The sequence below is a fragment of the Protomyctophum parallelum genome (genome assembly GCF_964188405.1).
Source record: "Protomyctophum parallelum genome assembly, chromosome: 5".
Taxonomy (NCBI): domain Eukaryota; kingdom Metazoa; phylum Chordata; class Actinopteri; order Myctophiformes; family Myctophidae; genus Protomyctophum; species Protomyctophum parallelum.
The window spans coordinates 14,243,850-14,266,510 of NC_139702.1; the positions used below are offsets into that span (position 1 = coordinate 14,243,850).

Here is a 22,661-nt window from a genome sequence, read left to right on the forward strand (position 1 = left end):
ATGGGAACAAGTTCAGTTCTTTTCCACCGGTCGGTTCTCAATGGGAACCAGTTCAGTTCTTTTCCACCGGTTCGTTCCCAAACCGGTTCAGTTCTTTTTGGTTCTTAGTCCATGAGCCAGAGCTCCAAAATTGGTGGGAAAAACTAGACCTATGTATACGATCAATACAAGTACATTAATACATGATAACCCTAGTAGTAGCTTTTTCCATAATTTCTATTATTTTGCATTATTTTCCTGTCAAATGTAAAATTTGTAATACAATAGATCATTGTCTTCGTGTAAGTAATCAATTGGGGAAGTTTAATGGTGATAACAATCTAATATAGGTATAGTTTTGCCCACTCAATTCATAAGTAACGTTACAATTCTGGAGCTCTGGCTCCATTTTCGTCAGCACTAAACCCCTTATCCCTAAACTTCTTTGGCTTTTTTACTATTTTGCTAAACATTATTGAATAGTTAAAATGGCCAGTCTACAAGCTCACAACGTGTCAATGTAGATTGGCTAGTTGAACTATTCAAAAATGTTTTTCAAAATAGTAAAAAGAAAAAGGCAAAGAAGTTTAGGGATAAGGGGTTTAGTGCTGACGAAAATGGAGACCTAAGAACTAAAAAGAACTGAACCGGTTCCCATTGGGAACCAACCGGTGGAAAATAACTGAACCGGTTCCCATTGGGAACCAACCGGTGGAAAAAGCGGCCCCTGTGTTCTGAAACACCACAAACACTCGATGGGTTACACAGCATTCTGTAAACACATAATACACGTCGTTCCGTCATATAGAGTCATCAGAATAATCACGCTGTCACACAGGGGATATCGGAAGCAATCTGTGATGCAACACCACACCAACCACTCTATAAACACAAAGGGGAACATTATCGGTTCCTAATCTATAATTCATGTGCCCACGTCCAAAAAAGTCAATGTTCTGAATCAGACCTAATCGAATAGATCATCGCTATACGTCTATGTGGATCCTTTGGTGTCGCTTCAGGTTACACTTCTGCGTGAAGCGCTTCCCGCAGGCCAGGCAGCAGTAGGGTCTCTCCCCGGTGTGAACGCGCCGGTGGGCCTTGAGGTTACTCAGCTTGGTGAAGCTGCGGCCGCACAGCGAGCAGCAGAAGGGCCTCTCCCCGGTGTGCGTCTGCACGTGGGCCTTGAGGTTGCTGGGGTGCGGGAAGCACTTGCCGCACTGGCCGCAGCGCAGCAGGTGATGCGAGTGAGAGGAGCCCGAGGAGTGCGTGGTGCCGCCACCGAGGAGGAGGTTCTGGGAGTTCAGCGCGGACTGCTGGTGGTGGGTCTTGATGCTGACCCACGGTATGCTGGACGCCCGCGTGAGACCCAGGGAGCGCTTGTTGGGCTCGTTCTGGGCTCTCTGGAAGGACAGGAGCGGAGGAGGAGGAGGAGCCCCTTTGGACGCCGTGGGAGTTCTGTGATGGAGGTTCAGGTTGGCGTCGGAAGGCCTTCTCATGCTGTTGGAGGCCAGCGAGTGAGTAGTGGGCTTTCTCACGGTTTGGTGGTGGTGGTGGTGGTGTGGCGCGGTGGCTTTCAGCATCGTACTCGAACCCACTTTGGAATGCAGTTTGGTTCCGTCCTTCACCGTGGGGGGTTTGTGGGAAACGTTGCCCTGCTTGTGAACGTCGGCTCCTCCGCCCGCGTACTGGTTTACCGCAAACGAAGAAGGAGGCGCCAGCGACAGTCCTGGCCTCATCATCATCATCATCTCCTCCTCCTCCTCACCTTCGTCGGAATTCACCATAATCTCCTCCTTGATCACCACAGTTCCCACCCCGTCGGCAAACTGTTGTCTCGCCCTAGGAGGATCCGAGGATGAAATGATGTGATCTCTACCCACTCGGACCGATAACACGGGCGTCTGTTTAGGGGCGACGGCTCTGGCCACGGCCGTTTCACAGTTAGTACTAGTACGCATTACGTGAGCGCTGTGGTTCAGGGAGGGCAGGCCGGTCGGACTCGGAGTCAAAGACGTGACTCGCGTGGAGTCCATGTCGAAGGGAGAGATGATGTCCGAGGGCTCCGTGACCATGCACGCGTACAGAGTGCGTGCTTCGTCGCGGTCCTCCCCTGTGCGCGTGTGCATAACGGGGTGTGTGTGCGGGTCCTCCTGTCTAATGATGGTTCTCAACAGCTCCTCGTCCTCGCTGATGCTGCTCCGCTGCGTCTGTTCCGGTCGGTGTTGTGCGTCGGTCCACTCGCTCATGCCGTGGGCCTCGCTCATGCCGTGGGCCTCGCTCATGCCGTGGGCCTCGCTGCTCATGCCGTGGGACTCCAGCGATCCAACTCCATCTGTAGAATCAACGAAAAGATCGTGCTCCATATTAACGAAAGAAAAAAAAGTACTCACAAGTAAAAGTATCAATACTGCAATGTAGAAATGCTCTGTTGCAAGTAAAAAAAAAGTCCGGAATTCAAAAATGTACTTGATTAAAAGTATCGGCATCAAAATGTACAAAAAGTAAAAGTGGTCATTGTACAGAATGTCCCATTTCAAATGTATAAAAGTCTTTTGAAAATAGCCGATCTACAAGCTCACAATGCTTGTAGATCGGCTATGGCCAAAATGTACGTGTATGTTTTGTAATAATAATCAAGGCAATACCGATGCCTTGACTTTGAAAATGATACTGAAGAACTTTTTATTTCCTTTTAACTCAATTTGAAGGGAGTTACAGTAAATGTTCTACAGTCTTACAATGAGCTTTTTTTTAGGACTAATTAGATGAATAGTAAGGTAGTATTTTATTATTGTGATTGTTTACTGAAATGTATAGTTTTGCTGTATAATTAACATTACCACTATTGAAATTTGAATGTTATTGCCGGTCTACTATAGTTTATTAAAAAGGACCATACCGTCACTACAGAAGTCAAATTAATTTGTAGACTGTAAACTTGCTTGAGATGGCTAATATAACACTCAATATAACCGTAGTTATTTAAATTCTTTTGCATTTTAAAATAGTCTTAATCAGCAAAATTCTAACCAAAATTCTAACCATCAGCTCCCAGTACTTACCGCACGACTTTCCCAAGCCGTGCTACTCATCGTTGGCAGAGCCTGGGATTTGAACACAGAACCTTGTGATCCAAAGGTTCTACCAAACTGAGCTACCCGGACACTAAACAACAGGATGAGCCAAAAAGACCACTACACTCACTGATATTACACAGTAGGGCTTTAATACCTAGGGAGAAAATGTAAGACAAAAACATTTAAAAATAAAGCCATTAACAGGAAAACAGTCTATTTTAACAGTTTATTTATTATTTATACAATATAGCCAAAGGTGTCATATTTCAATGAAACACATGGTCACATCATGTTAACAGCCCGGCCATCACAAAACACAAAAATGGATTAGGATTGTAGTTGTTAATCATACATTTACAGTAACTATACACTTCACGGGATGGCACTCAAAATTGGACCAAGAAAGCCAGTGTATTGAATGACAACAAGCTGAAATGCCAGTACTCTCATCGACCGTGCATAAAACAAAAAGCATTTACTGTATTCACTGTCATCTTTTTTTTGTGCAAACATGCAACGTGTCTGGACTGTCATTATCATGGTGAACTTACAGTACACTGTATGCCTATGCCAGTTGTAAGTTTTTATCTAATACATGAAACCACTCACATCAGCCTGAAGATGAAGAAAGCCATCATCATAATCAAGATGGCTGCAGCCTCTTCGTGGACTTGTCCATCTTCCTCCTCCATGAGTCGGAAATCGTTTGGAGAACTTCTGGCGTGCATTTTGTTTGCTCTCCAAACACAAAAAATGTCGTTGGAGCGATGTGTGTTGAAGGAGGGGCGGAATAAGTTAGACTGGGAGAGGAAGTACACCGGAAGAGTGGAAGGCACGCTATACGTCACACTGCCACTCAAGTGATTACTGGCCAATCACAGCGCATCTTTTCCGGGACTTATCAGACCCCAACATGCGCTCTGTGGTGCAACGCTCATGCTTCCGCGGTGCTTCGCAAGGAATCTGGGGAAAGTTTTGCCCTCCCTTGAGCACATACGCTCCAGAGCGTCTACGTTTATATGTCTATGTCCAAACATATGCCAGTAACGTTCCTCAAAGTGTGGACAGATTCTACAAGGTGCATCTTTCTGTGAAGGGGCATGGCCCATTTTTCTTCAAGGTCATCCATCACTTCCCATGAGGGGGATTTGGAGTTGCTGCAAAGTGCATGTCACCTTCGTGAAATCGTCCACAATGGCTTTATAATAAACTCCGTTCCTCTAAAGTGGACATATTCACCATTTCTGCCCCCATTATTTTGCTCCAAGTATTCCCTCCCGTAGCTCTTCTCTTCACACAGCAGTAGCGGTCCATTCTGTCTGAAGTCAATTTGGCACCATTTCCATCAGTGAACTTTCCGAGCCCTGCAAGTGTATTGTAGTGGCGGGTATTGCCTGCAACCTCACGATAAGTTATGAGGCCACGATACGACATATATATCGATATATCGATTATATTGTACGTTGATTCCAAATAAAGACCTTTAGGGCTGGGAATTGGCGACAACCACACGTTCGATACTACACGATACAGAGTCCTGATCTAGACTAGGTTTTTTTTTACCATTGCACTTTGCCTTTTAATCTGTTGCACTACTGTTATTTGTTGTTTTATTTGTTTTGTTTTTATTGCACCGTGGATGAGAGGGAAACAAAATGTCATCCCTCTATATATCTGACATATATTGGTGTGATAAATAAAGAAACATTGAACCTTGAACCACCGATTGCCGATGTTTTGACAAATATATTGCCCGAACTTTTAATGTTTCCAAAACCATTTGAAAAACTTAGTGGATAACATTTAAACAAAAAGCAAGGAAAGAATATTAATGTTTTGATGGATAAATGCAAAAGATTTAATCACATATATCGTTAACTGTCAGACAGAAAACTGATTCAAAGCCGTGTCTCACACAGGATTTCCTGCCGTAACAATGGTACGATACGATTATCAGCAAGTAAAACAATATGACTATTTGACATATTGATTAATTGAACCCACCCCTATACACTAGTGTATTGTGGCGGTCGAGGTCCTTGTTTTAATCTGTGTAAAAAGTGAGTTAAATACTCATACCCACAGCCCACAATCTCCCCCTCATCTGGAGTCATCCGTCAGGTCAGCAAAGCTTCTGGAGGACTGCATCACTTTGTCTTGAGCCATCTTGGCACATTGCCTCCTGGTTGGATTCATGCAACGCTCGAGTCCCTCGTGCATGGAATCCAACACTAACTATTTGGACAAACTGTCCGCCCGGCCGTCCCCTGCAACTAGTGTCCTCTAGTGATAAATGGACAAAGCCTCAGGTTCACATTATGTCAACACATGAGCTCTGCCCTCCCAGAGTTCTGCTTTTGGGACATGATGTGGCAATAAAAGTATGATGATTCATAATACTGATCACTGATGCTGAAGATATTAACTATTGAAGCTTGTTCAGCAATTGCTCAATACCCAATAGTATCAAAGCAAGTTATTATTTTGTATGCTAGTGGTAGACCACTGTACTGTACTGTATGTGATGCTAGTGTTACTGACCATCGTGGCTAACAGCCCAGTCTCCGGCGTGCTCAGCGGAACAGGACGGCTCATTGGGTTCCTCCTCCTTCTTCACGTCCACCACTGGCCTCCCATCGTCTTGTTCCATCGTCTGTACAGCATAGAGTACAAAAATCATGACATTTGTGAATGTTGCGAGTTATTTTTTACTAATTTATTTTTGAGAATAAAAGGGTCCCACACACTCTCTTCACTTATAGAGCAGCAGTTTTATTCAGATGACAACGTTTCGGTCTAAACGAGCTTTATCAGAGATACCTGATGCAGTGAAGACAGTGTGTGGGACCCTTTTCTTCTCATGATTCGCATTTGGTTGCCGGCTCCTACGCACCTGTCCTTGTAGGTGTGCACAATGCCTTTTCTCTACCAATTTCTTTTTACAATTTAGGCATTTAGCTAGGGATGCTCCGGTCAGGTTTTTTGGGAACGATCCCGATTACCGATAGTTTTTTCTCATGATCGGCTGATATCGGCACAAGATATACGGATCTTGTGCGTAAGAGGCAAATTTGAATATTTCCAAAATTATTATATGTCAAAACCCACGTCAAAACTGTTCCTGTGTGTGGGGAGGAAGGGGAGAACGTTTAGGCCTGTCACAAAGACGCAAAATGATATTATATAATACTATATATCTGATTGACATTTATACCACCCGATCACAGATAGGGTGGCCGATTATCGGAGCATTTCTACATTTAGCAGACGCTCTTAACCCATTCTGACCTGAGATCAGATTCTATAAACGTCTTCTACATCCTGACAGTTTTCTGATAAAGCTATGTTTCTATGTCAGTCGTTCTTCGAATTTTCAAAAATAGCAGACCTACAAGCTCGTATCGCGCTACTCGGTGGCGCGATATGAGCTTGTAGATCTGCTATTTTTCAATAGCTAAAGCACGACATGATGCTAACACCAAAATGGGTGCCCGTTCAGAATGGGTTAATCCAGAGCGATTTACAGTAAGCAAGAGCACCTGGGAATACATCAAATACATAGAAACAGTCATCAAGAATCAGAAGCAAGCTAAGAACCTAACATCCGTCTAACAGTGGAATCTATATAATGAAACTATGTGTATACACTATAGAGTGCTATGTATGTGCTAGTGCTATGTCTACAAAATGCTAATTCTATAATAATCAAAATTACAAAAGTCGAGCCTTTGCATACGCCTGTAAGGCCAATCGAGGCTAGGGCAAGTGCTACGGAAAGTGCTGTGGGCTAAGATTGAGTCTGAAGAGGTGGGTTTTCACTTTTCAGACTATTTTTGATCATATATTTTTGATAAATTATTTAAAATGTGTGACCAACCACTGATTCCCTCGCGGGGCTCAGAACGAGCACAGGCACGTCAGCGTCTTGCGTCAACTCCGCCATGACCTCCTGTCCATGGAGCCTTGTGCACAGCTCCATGGCGTCATCCTCTTGTTTCATGTCGCACCCCATCAAAACACCTATATAGGCAGGAAATTACAAAAGTAACATGATTAAATCTACAGAATCCACATGTATTTAAGCCATTCTGGACGGGAACCCCTTTTGTTATGCTTTAGCTATTGAAAAATAGCAGATCTACAAGCAGATCTACAAGCAGATCGTAGCGCGCCACCGAGTGGTGCGCTACGATCTGCTTGTAGATCTGCCATTTTTGGAAAATCGTGAGAATGTGGCGCAAATCTTTGAATTCTTCAGAGTGAACGTTTCTAACTCAAATCTTTGCTTCTGAGTGGGGTCCCTGGAACTACCTATTTTCAGATGGGGGTCTGCGGCCAAATACAGATACTGTACCGCACTGCAATGCTTGGAACGCCACGCCCCCCAATTTGCGTAAAATATAATAATGAATGGCATCACATGATGGCCATCTCTAGCCATCTGTCCATCATCTATTTATAAACTCTTAGATATAAAGCACGTTTAACGGATGGACGTTAGCACGCAGGCCTAACAATTATTGTAGCCTCGCGTAGCCAGCATTAATCTGCCTATGCAAATTGCCCCAGGCACAGTGGTATTAGGCTACGTGAGGCTATAACAATTGTGCTTTACTTACAGAAAGATCATTCATAACCTCCACAATCCACATAGAGGAGCTACCACATTGAATTAACTATGGGTTTGTCTTGTGCAATGAAAACTCAAGTCAGAACATTATTGTTCTGACATTGCGCATACAATCACTTGGGTATACCCCCTTGTAAAATGTTACTGACATTTTACATTTTACAAGGGACAGCCTCAAACAATTAAAATCTCCAAAGACCCCGGGACTACACAATGCGAGAGAGAGAGAGAGAGAGAGTTGTGTGAGAGTGAGGGTCACATCACATAGGCTATGCTGTATGAATGCATGCAACACACCATGTTGTTAATTTGTTTGTTCTTGAAGTGTGCTGCCTGTAGACACAGTGATTACGGTTTAATTTATTCATGAAAACTGAGCCAGGGCTAGGGGTCCTCTCAATAAGCTTCATGCTTCTCCCTGTACGCCATTTCGGCTTCCTGGACACTTCATTATGCCAGGTGGACTTGATGACTCGTATACCACCTGCATGGATGGACCTTTGTTTTTGGATTGTGCCTTGTTCTGAATTTCACTGTTATATTACATATTACACTGACATTTTTTTTGGTCCATGAATGCTAAAAATAACCTGAAGTGAAGTACGTATGCTGCTGCTGCTGCATCCTGCATTACGTGCACATTCAAAACAGGTGTACCATATGCACTATATGCAGGGCCGTTCAGTGACTTTCAACGAGCGCTTCCAAACTCCAACACTTCGAAAGATTTATCATGGCACAGAATTTCTTGACAGAAAGTAGCTCATAATAACATATCTACGGTGGATTTTTTTATCAAACGCTTTGCAGATAGAAATTCAAGTTTTCCTTACAGCTGCCATGTTGGAGAGTTTAACGCCATTTAACATAAGCAATCGGCTGTCAATGGAGGGTATTGCAACTCTAGAATCATCCGATATTGTATGTTTCTATGTCAGTCGTTCTCAAACATTTTCATGTCAAGGACCCCAAAAAAATATATGTAATTGGCCGCCGACCCCCCATCTGAAAATATGTTGTTCCAGAAGCAAAGATTTGAATTAAAAAAACGCTCGCTCTATATAAGCATGAGTCCCAAAGAGTAGTGTCTACTAGTATACACAATGCCTCGGTTTCAGCTAGAGCCAACTCCACAGAATACATTAACCCATTCTGACCTGAGATCAGATTCATACGAGGTTTCCACTGGACACACACTGGTCTGATTAAAACTAATTGGGGGAAAAGAGTTGGAGATTACCATCACTTAGTTCAGAGGAATGGGTAAATATGTGCAAAACACAAATTACGTCCACCAACTCAAGAATGTGGAGAGAATTATGTTGGAAGAACCTAATGAGATTCTTTATTACACCCAAAATTAAGTCAAGACAATTAAAAAAACAGAACAGCCATGCTGGAGACAGTGTGGCCACAAGGGGGGCGGGCCACGCTCATATATTCTGGACTTATTAGTATTCAGAAATACTGGCAGGATATCCACTCCACCTTGGAGACCATTCTGTGTTTTAAGATACCTCTGAATTGTTCCTTTTTATTGCTGGGAAACATCCCTGAAGAGTTTCTAATACATGATAAATATTTAATCAGGATCCTCTTAGCAACAAGTAAGAAAGCGATCACACGACACTGGTGCCAACAGGACCCACCAACGAAAAGAACAATGGATGGACATTAGGCTACTGAGGAACTGTATGTCATGGAAAAACTAACATTCATACGTAGACTACAAGAGGATAAGTTCTATAAAAAGTGGGAAAAGTGGGATCTCTTCTCTCTCAGCCTAATCGATAATTCAAGTGGATTTCAATGAATGTATTTTGTAATGTGAAAAATGCAGCCTTGTCTTTTGTTTTCTTGTCTTCTTTTTGTGCCTTTTTTTCTCGTAATGTTTGTTTTGTTGTATCAGTTTTTTTTCTTCAATAAAAATTAAGTGAAGGACGCTCGCTCTGAAAGAATGTATATATATATATATTCAAAGATTTGCAACACGTTAAAAAGAAATAGCAAAATAGCAGATCTACAAAAATAGCAGATCTACAAGCTCATAGCACGGCACTCGGTGCCGCGCTATGAGCTTGCAGATCTGCTATTTTTCAATAGCTAAAGCAGAACACAACACTTAAAACACCAAAAAGAGGTTCCCGTACATAATGGGTTAACAGTACAAAGTGAGGTTGATGAGGTCCTTTTAATTAGGCCGACCGGTCTCTTTGGGCCGATTCATACTCGTATTTTACCGCTGTTTCTGCGCTGTAGTGCCGAAATGATTTCGGCTCGTAGCACCGAAGAGCCGACTTTAGGACGGTACCCCCACCCCCCCGAACCTCAAATGACGTCACATTGTAGGCTCTACAGCGCCGAACCGACTTTTATTCGGCTCTAAAATAGGAGTATGAATCGGCCCTTTGCCTTCATTCATTCATTCTTACCAAACTGTAATAAATCCGCAGCGCTCTCCTCCTCCTCCTCCTCCTCCTCCTCTTCCTCACCGGTCCCATCGTCGCGGCACAGCGCCTTGCCACAGTCAACGCACCTCACGGGGGTCCCGGGCGACCCCGTGGTCTCCTCTGCTCCAGCAGCAGCAGCGGCAGCGTCACACAGCTTCTTCTCTGCCCACTGCAGCTGCCCCCGGAGCGACTCCACGTCCCGCGTCCGTCGCCTCACCTCCTCCACGAAGCCGTCCTCCACCAACCTGGGGCAGACAGTGGTGGAAGGGAACATTTCCTTTAGCCCATTCTGACCTGAGATCAGATTGTATAAATGTCTTCTACATCCTGACAGTTTTCTGAAGAAGCTATGTTTCTATGTCAGTCGTTCTTCGATCTTTCAAAAAATAGCAGACCTACTATGAGCTTGTAGATTGCGATGCGACGCATTGTGAGCTTGTAGATCTGCCATTTTCCAAAGACGTTTTATACATTTGAAAATGGGACATTCTGCATAATGAGAACGTTCTACTTTTGGTACTTTTAAGTACATTTTGATACCAATAGTTTTGTACTCTCACTGAAGAAAATAATTGCAGTATTGATACTTTTGCCTAAGTAAAACCTTTGAGTACTTATTTCCCCACCACCCGACCGACCTGTTGAGCTCACTCATGGCCGTCTTCACGAGCGTCTCCATGACGTCCGAGAGCTGGGCCTGGAAAATGACGATGAGGGTGTCCACGTCGGACATGACGGGAATGGGATGTGTGCAGTTTCTGCTCGTTAATGTCTTTGGGAATAAATAAAGTCCTTCAAAACAACGTTTAAATCGAGGTGTACGTGTAGGACTAGGACGTGTTCAATTCCAGTCCCTGTCGTCGTTTATATCGCAGATACAAGCCTTCGGAACTGCAGCAAGCTCGTCGGGTTATGTGGCTTCTTGCACGTCATTGCAACAGTGTGCGGTCCAACGCCTCCAGGCTCACAGAACATGGATGGTACTGAAGGCTTTAAAAGAAAAGAAAGAAGACTCATTTAATAAACGACGTTAAACTCACCGACATTGCAGCGTAGTAGGGAAAGCATGAATGCAGAGATTAAAATAGGGTGCATTTTGCATCCCAAAATGCAGTTTATAGTTAAGGGACGCAATAAAACAACAACCTCTGTATCCACGGGATGCACTACTGTACTACCGTACTGTTTTTTATATTCTAGTTTATTTTGCTAGCTTTAGTTTAAAGTTATAATAATAATTTCTTCTTCTGTTTTCTACATGAATAGTTTACCACATTATAACCATATGAAATTAAATGGGAGTTAAATGCTGCAATTTGTAAAAATGGCTCCTAACGTCGTTGAAGTGGGACTCATAAAATGTCCCTGTGACTCGTCTAAAAGACCATCCCTGCATCCTGGGACTCATTACATTGAAATCCTATTTACATCACTGTGAATGATCCTCTTTCAAAGTGCAAAGCGTTTTGTTTCATAACCCATTCTGACCTGAGATCAGATTAATACGAGGTTTCCGCTGGACACACACTGGACTGATTAACCCATTCTGACCTGAGATCAGATTCTAAAAATGTCAGTCGTTCTTCGATTTTTTTCAAAAATAGCAGACCTACAAGCTCGTATCGCGCCACTCGGTGGTGCGATATGAGCTTGTAGATCTGCTATTTTTAAATAGCTAAAGCACAACATGATGCTGACACCAAAATGGGTTCCTGTTCAGAATGGGATAAACATCCGCCGTAGACATGTTATGAGCCACTTTCTGTCAAGAAATTCTGAGACGGTGAATCTTAGGTGATTTCTAGGTGTTGGAATTTGGAAGCGCTCATCGTAAGTCACTGAAAGGCCCTGCGTACCACCTGTTTAGAATTTGCACATAATGCAGGAGGCAGCAGCACAACCCGTTATTAAAAACGAGTGCTTCCAAACTCCAACACTTATATATATATCAAAAAATATCCCGGCACGGAATGTCTTGACAATAAAGTAGCTCATAGCATGTCTACGGTGGATTTTTATTATGAAACAAAGCTTTTGCAGTTTGAAATTTTTGGTGTTTTAACTAAGCATTATGTTATGCTTTAGCTATTGAAAAATAGCAGATCTACAAGCTCATAGCGCGCCACCGAGTGGCGCGCTACGAGCTTGTAGGTCTGCTATTTTTGAAAAATCATGAAAATGCGGCACAAATCTTTAAATATATATTCTTTATAACCCCCCCCCAACATGTGCATATCTAGGGCACTAGCCCCTCCTATATTCAGCTATAGTGTAGATGTATGTCCTAAACACAAACATTAAATGCCATTGACAATGAATGGAGAATTTACATAATGTGTCTGAGCAAATAGACATGTTACATCATGATGATGTACGATGATAAGAGCGCCCCTCAGTTCACACAGGTGTAATTTTGTATTTGTATGTATTACTTTTTATGATGATTTGAATTTTGTTGTTATTTGTCCTGTCATGACTATGAATTGAATACCCAGGACTGATTGATTGATTTCATTGTTTTATTTCACAGTATGTAGAATGGGTACAATTCAAACGAAAGCACAAAAGAAAAATCAAAAACTACTACTTTGAGGACGAAAACATGACTTGTTTACATCACGGTCCTTCCATTTCAATTCATCAGAATTCACCTGAGTGGAAACAAGACAGCAAGGACTTATCCTTTTGGACTAAGTGTTTGACTGTACTGTTTACATTTCTGCCAATAAAGTAATAAATTAATCAATCAATCAATGCTATGGCCATCCTTAGCATTAGCAAGCTAACGTTAGCTTACCTATAGCTCCACTACTCCACCCTCTATGAAGGAAGACAGAACTCCTACGAGCTGAGAAAACAAACGTGATGTTTGCAGTATTATTGCGTTTGTGTTACTCACGACTATATAATGTTTTATCCACTAAATGTGTTATAATTTATGTCACATTGACCCGAGCCGCACGAGCTAAGCTAGCTCCCTGCTGGATTAGTTAGTTTGTTTCCATCGTGACGTCACCGTCGTCTACGCACTACGGTGGCCTTCGCGGGTCAGACGTGGGTCCGCGAGGCTTGACCACTGTTTCCCAAACAATGGATCGGGACCCCCCCTATGGTCGGGACCCATTTGTATGGGTCACAATTTGTATGGGTCACGAGTCACGACCTATGGGTTGGCTTCAGACTAGTCCAGCATTCACTGCCATAAAGAACATTCTACCGTTGCTATATATGATGAAAAACAGGCATTTAATAGGATTTCCAGAATCATCCTCATGCTTCTGATGAGGTCTGAGAAAGAGCTGTGTTACTACACTAGCAAATACTATGGGCTATATCCACCCCTTGCCCCTTATCCCTAAACTTATTTTGCCATTTTTTTACTATTAAAAAAACCCCCATTTGAAATAGTTCAAATAGCCGATCTACAAGCTCACAACGTGTAGATGTAGATTGGCTAGGTGAACTATTTTAAAATGTTTTCAAAATAGTAAAAAATGGCAAATAAGTTTAGGGATAAGGGGTGGCGCAAGATGGAGCCAAAGTCTTCTAACAGAAGATAGTTGATGTGTAATCTCGATTTCATTTGACTGACTGACTGCTACTAAACTGGGTATTTAAAGTGATGACTGATATACTGTAAGTTTGCACTCACACATCTGTTGAGTTTTACTGTCGATAGACTGTAATAGTTCCCTATTACTTAGACCTGAGGACGATTCTACAAATGCCTTCTAAATCCTGACAGTTTTCTGAAAAACCTCATGTTTCTATGTCAGCCATTCTCAAACATTTTCATGTCAAGGATCCCCCAAAAGCATTATGTAATTCCCCGCCGAACCCCATCTGAAAATATGTTGTTCCAGTGATCCTTCCAGAAGCAAATTTTAGTTAAAAACGTTCGCTCTGAAAGAATATATATTCCAAATTTGCGCAACATTTCCATGATTTTTAAAAAATAGCAATATTTTTCAATAGCTAAAGTATACAATGCTTAAAACACCAAAAGGTGTTCCCGTCCTGAATGGGTTTAACCCTGATGCACCAGTGAGCCACGTTCTGGTATTCCAAGGACAGAAGCTGCAACTTTGGTCTTAAACATGTGGCCCCTTGCAAGTTATGTTAATCAATTAATCTTGACGCCATCATATGACAAAAATGCAGATCTACAAGGTCAGTGTGACATGCATTGTGATGTGTTGCGCTTACAGGTAGGCCTATAGATCTTCAGAAACGTGATACATCCACGTTACCACGTATGATAACAGCATCCTAAGGTTAGCAAGGAATATCACCTCTAATACTAAGCATAGCCTATGTTGTATGGAGAATATAGGTTGCTACCTTCAGGAAGGAGATATGGTGTACCAGCATACAATAAGGTCAGACTAAAGAGGTCCTTTGTCCACCAGTCGACTTTGAGGCTTAATCAGGAGTTGTAGTAGCCATGGGGTAATCTAGGCGGTGGACATTGCTCTTGTCTTCATGTGCTCTTTATGTATGTCAATTGTCTTGTTCTTTGTGCTGTGTCAAATGTGTGTATACAGTATGTCTTTATGTGTTCTGCATACTTGGCTGCTGGGTCGCAAGACACATTTCAGTGTGAACTGCCAATAAAGTACTATATCATATCATATATCATATATCTATTTTTCTGCACAACACTGGCATACATGTAAATTAGCCACATACTGTAGGTCAATTATTTTTTGAAAATGTTTACCTATAACCTGAGCTAGGGACACCAAGGTTAACGTAGTTAAACCTTGCCAATGACAATAAATAAAAAACCCAATGCTGACGTGATGTCCCCATGAATAAAACACACAATAGGAGTAATCAAACTCACTTGTTTTATTTAAAAACTGGGATAATTACACTGCTGATAACGTCACTCAAAGTACCTTTATTTTCGGTAACAAATGTAACTACCGTAGTGTTTTTTTTTTGTACAAACACATGCCCTAAACGCAAATACAAAAAATACCCTACGTCAATAGGTTAATTTGTATTATACATATTTCATACCGAAGGCAACAGCATATTCATTGAAAACAAAGCTAACCAAACGTAAGCTTGTTCAGAACCATAATTGTAACTTCTAAAAAAAACAGCAATGACCCATAACATAGTAAACTAGACGCACAATATAAATCGGCAGCGTAAAAAAAAAAGAAATCTGCAATAAAAATGACATCGGAAATCGAACCGATCTCAAAGTAATCCAGATTAATTTCACCAATATTGATGACGCAACAATAATGTGACTGACCGCCAATGGCTTTGTACTCGCAGAGCTGCCAGTCTGCCTGTCTGTGTCTCATAAAGAGCATATCAGCTGTTAGTGGGGAGGGGGGGCTTAAGGCTCATACATAGTCTGGATTTTCGGTGGTTAGGTGACCACCGAACTACAACATGACGTCACGAGCCGCGGTGAAGAGCAAACCACCGCCACCGCTCCAGCCCTTCTCTGTTTTTACTCACCACCGCTCAACGTTATTTCAGCTCCGATGGTCAGCTCACCACCGGAGCGGTGGTCACCTCACCACCGAAAATCCAGACTATGAATAGGCCTTTACAAGTCTACTTTCACCTTAAGAGTATATATGAATAGAGACGGCACCGGATTTCTCCTCCCATCCACTTGCATTAAGTTGCTCAAAAGCGCATGAGGCGATTTCACTCCTCCTTCCGGAGTAGGAACAGAGTGCATTCTGGGATGGATTGGGGCAAATCTTGAACGCGCTGTGCCGCTGACTATCATTGCGCGCGGTCACATATGAAACATAGCGTTGACGCGTCATGGGCCCCGATAACATGAACGTGCGCAATGATAGTCAACGGCCCAGTGCTGGCTCGAGCTGCAATGACAAATTCGGCCACTATGTCCATTTGGCCTCAGGGTTTCCTCCCGGTGCCGTATCTATTCATATATACTCTAAGACTTTCACCAGCTAAATAAAAGTAAAACAAATTCAGCAATGCATTCAATATAAATATAACATAATAATGTAATATATATCGTATTGGCCGATATGACCCTGCAAAATCATCGGAGATCGGTCATGATTTCAACATCGTACGACGTGCATCCCTATTATAGTGACCTCAATTTTTTTTAATTGAGCCCGATTTCCCCCCAACCCGCTTCAGGTTTACAGACGGGCCTGTGCTTGCGCTGATGCGACTTCAAATGATCCAGACGCTTGAAGCTGAGGCCGCAGATGGTGCAGCAGTACGGTCTCTCCCCCGTGTGGGTGCGCTGGTGAACCTTCAGTATGTCGGCCCTCGTGAAGCTCTTGTCGCACATGGTGCACTGGTGGGGTTTCTCCTGCGTGTGGATGCGCCGGTGGAGCTTCAGGTTCCACAGGCGGCTGAACTTGTTGCCGCACACGCCGCAGCAGTACGGCTTGTCGCCCGTCTGGCTGCACTTGTGCGTCTTCAGCTCGGAGAAGGAGGGGAAGCCCTTCCCGCAGTGGCTGCAGAGGTGGAGGCCCTGCCCGGAGTGGATCCTCTGGTGGACCTTGAGGTTGCAGGCCTGGGTGAACGTCTTCCCGCACTGGTTGCAGGAGAACGGCGGCCCCGCCCCCCCGGCTTTGTGCGTCTGTTTGTGGGCTTTGAGCGACGCGGCGTCGGAGAAGGACGCGGAGCACTGGGTACAGTTGTGCCTCCTGCCGGCCTTTGCTCCTCCGCCCGTCGTCTGATGCTGTTGTTGTAACCTTTCGTCCAGGTTTAGAGTAAGACTGTACGTTTCCGAAGGGTTATATACGTCCGTGTTTTGCAGAGAATGGTCTCCGATGAGACCGCCTTGCCCACGCACGCTTGTCGCCCTGTTGACTGTTTCGCCGCCCCCCGACATGTGTTCGGGGTACAAGACGCTCGGGTCCTGGAGGTACCCTTGCTCGTTGATCAACATACAACTGAACTCTCTATCCACGTCTATGTTGGGCCTGGAGGGCGGGTCCACCGGTGAGCCCAATGCACCCCTTCTACTGCGGTTGGGAGCGGGCTGATGATGAGGTCGATGCACGGACCCATCGGACGCCCCCAGATCCCCCTCGTAGTGGCCCATGTAACTCAGCTCCTCGGCCAGGCGTGGCGGCGACTCTTGTAACCCCTCCAGGCTGCTCATGTCAAACATGTGACCGCCGCCATAGCCGGTCTTGCCGAAGCCCCCCAGGTCTTCCATGCCACATCGGCCCCGGTAGAGCGGTTCGGACGGGTCTGTCGCGTCGCCCTCTAGACCTGGATCCGGCCTCTGGTCGAGGCCAGTGTCCCATTCGTCTTGGCACTGTTGGATCTCGCGGTCGTTGAGGCCTGTGCTAGGCCCGGAGAGATTTGACTCCTCTTCTCCTGGCATAAGAGAGAGAGAAATACATTTTTCCGGTTACAAATGTGGACGCTGTAGCACACGATCACACTGTAATAAATCATTCATTCACACAATGCAATCTGTGGTCAGGTACTCAGGAATTCCTCTCAAGCCGTCCACTCAATTTAGAATGGGCATCATCACGTATCCATTAGTGAGTGGTTTCTGTTGTATACAGTTGTCAGTACAAAAACATTTCTTTGTTATGAATAATGGAAAATAAAAGTATTAGAGCTCTTCACCGGGGCAAATACCAGGGAAAATACCCGAGTGGACCTAATCTGTGATTTCGGATTCCGGGACCATTTTATTTGGACCCGTGAAGAGCAATAAGTATGTTGTATCGTGTGTATTTAGCAGAAGGCCTGGTGAAACTGACCATCCAAATTAACGTGCCATTTCCCGGGAAGCTCAGTGCTGTCTGACGTGATGTTGAGCACCTCCTCCTTCAGCAGTCTGTTGAGCTTCTCGTTTCCTACGCCTGGAGACTGACAGACAGAACAGACAGAGAATGTTCAGCTTTTCATTCCCTACGCCTGGAGACTGACGGACAGAACAGACAGAGAATGTAAACAGCTTCTCATTCCCTACGCCTGGAGACTGACGGACAGAACAGACAGAGAATGTTCAGCTTCTCATTCCCTACGCCTGGAGACTGACGGACAGAACAGACAGAGAATGTAAACAGCTTCTCATTCCCTACGCCTGGGGACTGACAGACAGAACAGACAGAGAATGTAAACAGCTTCTCATTCCCTACGCCTGGAGACTGACGGACAGAACAGACAGAGAATCATTCCCTATGCCTGGGGACTGACAGACAGAACAGACAGAGAATGTAAACAGCTTCTCATTCCCTACGCCTGGGGACTGACAGACAGAACAGACAGAGAATCATTCCCTACGCCTGGGGACTGACAGACAAAAACAAACAGAGAATGTAAACATGCAGTCATACAAAGATAACGTCACCGGGCTAGGCTATATGAACGCGGAATAACTCTTCCTATTTTCGCCATTCATTTGCGCCACATTTTCACGATTTTTCAAAAATAGCAGACCTACAAGCTCATAGCTTGTAGATCTGCTATTTTTCAACAGCTAAAGCACAACATAATGCTTAAAACACCAGGCCTACTTTCGGGCCGCTTCCGTACTAAGGCTCTGTTCCATTTAGTGTGCAGTGACGTGGTTCTCAAACTGTTTTAATTTCAGGGAACCCCATAACTCTGAGAGTGTACAAATGGAACTAAATGGACCCGTACAGTACGTACGTATGGGTCCATTTGGAACCCACTCAGTGATACTTTGAGACCCACTGGTGTAACAGAGTGGGTCAAGTGAGCCAACACGCACAACTGCAGCAGCTGCAGGACTTAGTAGCCCCTCCTCAACAAACATTATGCTGTACATTTATCTGATGCATAATGATATGATAGAGTATTTAGTCTGAACGACACATCTGGTGGAAACAAATACATTTCTCCCGCATATACGACTGACAAAAGGACGATTCATACTCCTATTCAGTGCCGAAAAACCGTCGTTTCCGGGAGGGGTCCCCGACTCGACTTTACTTGGCTCTATTGTAAAAGTCAATTCATATTTTAGACAGTATTTGTTGAGAACGAGCGTAAGAGGAGAGAAGAGAAGGAGAGAACACTGCAGCCAGATCGCTCGGCCAGTGAGATGCAGCTACTGCCGCTCTGAGCATTTGGAAGTCGGCTTGTGTCTCTTCCAAACTACCAGTGTTTTCTTGGCATCACGGCCGACAAATTGAACTCGAAGCTGGGCTGATTGAGTGAGGAAATACCGCTGTAGTGCCGAAAGGATTTCGGCTCGTCAGAACATTTCAGTGTCGCCGAAGCACCGACTTTAGGACGGTTCTCTGAATGCCGTCACATTGTAGTGTATTTTTTTCCGGCTCTAAAATAGGAGTATGAAGCGGCCCTAAGAAATGAACGATCATCTGATATTCCTCCCCCTGAGATACCTTCACAGAACTGTTGGTGTCCGGTCCTAGTTCTTCCATGGCTCTAGCAATCCCCCGACAGCTGTGAATCTCCTTGACAACTCCCTCCTGTTTCAGTTTATGGTCCCCGACGCCGTCTGCATTGGGGAAACAGTAAGAATGGTGCCGTTGGATTTAGTTACTTATAGAATAATAAACACCATTGACACATCAAGGCTGAATTAAACAGAAGAGCACAATTTAACCCATGTAGGCCCGACGTCGAAATTTAAAAAATGTCTTCTAACTCCTGACAGTTTTCTGAAATACCTATGTTTCTGTATCAGTGGTGCTCCATATTTCATGTCAAGGACCCCAAAAAATATATGTAATTGGCCGCCGACCCCCATCTGAAAATATGTTGTTCCAGGGACGCCCCCAGAAGCAAGGATTTGAGTTAAAAACGTTTGCTCTGAAAGAATATTAATTTCAAAGATTTGCACCACATTTTCACGACTTTACAAAAATAGCAAAGCAAAGCAAAGTTACTATATTTACCCAGGGTAACTGGACTAAGCTCAAGAACTTGTTTACAGCCAGGCCCTGCTCATAGAACATTTCATGGTAGAGGTTCAATGACTTGCTCAAGGGCACTTCAGCGGTGGTAATTTTAACGTGCCAGTCCGGGGATACGAACTAGCGACCTTCCGATATCAAGACCGCTCCGCAAACCGTTTGGCCACCGCTGCCCCAGACCTACAAGCTCGTAGCTATGAGCTTGTAGGTCTGCTATTTTTCAATAGCTAAAGTATAACGTAACGCTTAAAACACCAAAATGGGTTAAACTAAGATGAACGAAACCGGACGTCTTCATTATCCTCCTGCCTTTCACGTGGCGGTGGTTGACACCAGTCACAAGGATGTCCCACAATGACTCTAGAAGTAGGCTGCATTTTTGATGTGTACATGGACCAGGCTTGCATAAACATACCAACCGTTACTTAGAATCAAGTTGTGTGATGTTTTTGCAGCATCGTACTGTACGATGTATGTATGTATTATATACGTTTTTTAATTATTTAATGTAATTATATGTATAAGTATTTAGGACCCCAATGGAAACAAGCCAATCGGCTTTCTTGGCTTATAAATCCTCTTAGCAGACCGTGTATTGAACTGTACTTCCCTGTGCTTTAAAAAAATATATATATATTAATCAATCAACCAGTACCCTTAGGTGGCCATGTTTGTTTCCCTGGAAATAAATATTACTTTTTCAAATGAAGATTTTTGTGTGTGTGTGTGTGTGTGTGTGCTGTGTGCGCGTGTGTGTTGTGGGGGGGTCCCTTTTGATTAGTGTGTGTAGAGAGAGAGACAAGACAAAGAGTCAAGTACATTTGAGAGAGAATGGGTTCATCCAAACTCACCCGTCTGTGTCTGCATGCCTGGTATTTCTCCTCCTTCTTCCCCACCAGTCGACAGCCCCACTCTTCCACAGTCCACACATCTCGTACCCGCTGCTCGCTCTCCGTCTCGGACTCTCTCCTTGCGCCGACTCTCTGACGACTTCAGCCTCCTCTTCAGGGTCTCCACCTGATTGATTGATCGATCGATTGATTGAACATTTGGTCAATTAAATACATTTATAGCTTGAAGGTCTGCTATTTTTGAAAAATCGTTCAAAAGTGGCACAAATCATTGAATATATATTTCAGAGTGAACGTTTTAACTAAAATCTTTGATTCTGGGGAGGTCCCTGGAACAACATATTTTCAGGTGGGGGTCGGTGGCCAATTACATTTTCGGGGTCCTTGACATGAAATATTGAGAACCACCGACACAGAAACATGAGGTAACTTTTTTTCAGAAAACTGTCATGATGTAGAAGACATTTTTTTAGAATCGTTCCCAGGTCTAAATGGGTTAAGGTTAAGTATTTAGACAGGTATACCTGCTCTCTGCTCCGCGTCACCTCCTCCAGAAAGCTGTCTTCCACCAGGCGTGTGATCTCGTACATGGCAGCCTTGAACACAGTCTCCATCACGCCGGAGAGCTGCGATTGAAACGTTACCACGGCTTCGGACATCATGTCTGCGCCAGTGTTAATTTTATCCCAGGATATTTTGATTTAGTCTTTAGTCTGAATAGCACACCATTTAGTCTTAGGTCCTATTCAGGCAGTCTTCTGAAATTGATCAGTCTTAGTCTCTAGTCGACTAAATATCAAAATCTTAATTTTGACAGAAAATATATAGTCTTAGTCTATTGAATAGCACACCATTTAGTCTTAGTCCTATTCATGCAGTCTTCTGAAATTGTTCAGTCTTAGTCTCTAGTCGACTAAATATCAAAATCTTAATTTTGACAGAATAGATATAGTCTTAGTATATTGACTAGCACACCATTTAGTATTAGTCCTATTCAGTCTTCTGAAAGTGTTTACTGTTTGGTCTTAGTCTAGTCTTAGACGACTAAATATCAACAACCATAGTCTTTTAGTCTTAGTCAACCAAATTAACACTGCATGTTTGCGCTGTCTATACTTTCTGATGGATATACATTAATGTGCAAAAGCACCCAATACAAAAGATACTGATGTATTGTATGCAGATAGTCTGTTTGTGTCGCCAATACACAGACGGATCAGATAATTACTTTCGACAGCCCCCCCCTACCCCCCCCCCACCACCACCCCCCAGCCCAGGCTAAGACGCTAGTAAAGGTTAGCTAGAGAGAGACAATAAAGTTTTATAATAGAATTCGACTCGAAATCACAGCCATCGTATAGAGAATATAGTTAGACATATATTCACCGGTCGCTGAGAAAGTAAAAGCAGGCATATAGCATAAATAAATAGACAGTTGTTTGTTTTTTTTCTCCCTTGGTAGAGGCAGAGCGCATTTAGTAACACTTCCTGGGAGAAGTGTTGCCAGGTTTTGCGAGAGGAATAAGCAACCACAGGTCTATGACACGAGATTTATTTATTTTTTAAAGAAGGAAGGAAATCTTGAGGAATTGAGGAAACAGGATAAAAAAAAATCAATTAACATTTTTAACAACACAAATCTTGTAGGGCCTATGCCTGGCATATTGAGTATTTATTGACAGTTTGCAGAATTACAGTACATTTCAAGCACAACTTGATTGATTGATTGAAATCTTTATTAACAGTTTGTAGAATTTACAGTACATTTTAAGCAC

At 43.5% G+C, this 22,661-nt stretch overlaps 1 protein-coding gene across 1 annotated transcript; it reads right to left on the bottom strand.

Annotated features, from left to right (window-relative positions):
* Positions 1–619: 619 nt before the first annotated feature.
* On the bottom strand, positions 620–22,100 carry LOC310858201 (uncharacterized protein). The gene is made up of 10 exons (XM_083764306.1): positions 21,411–22,100; positions 20,887–21,052; positions 19,502–19,617; positions 17,888–17,996; positions 16,265–17,489; positions 10,778–10,969; positions 10,122–10,384; positions 6,937–7,079; positions 5,601–5,712; positions 620–2,314 (listed from the first exon to the last, which is right to left on the bottom strand). Exons 1-10 carry the CDS (start codon positions 21,546–21,548, stop codon positions 966–968), a joined length of 3,813 nt encoding a protein of 1,270 aa, XP_083620432.1. The 5' UTR covers positions 21,549–22,100; the 3' UTR covers positions 620–965.
* Between the last annotated feature and the right edge of the window lie 561 nt (positions 22,101–22,661).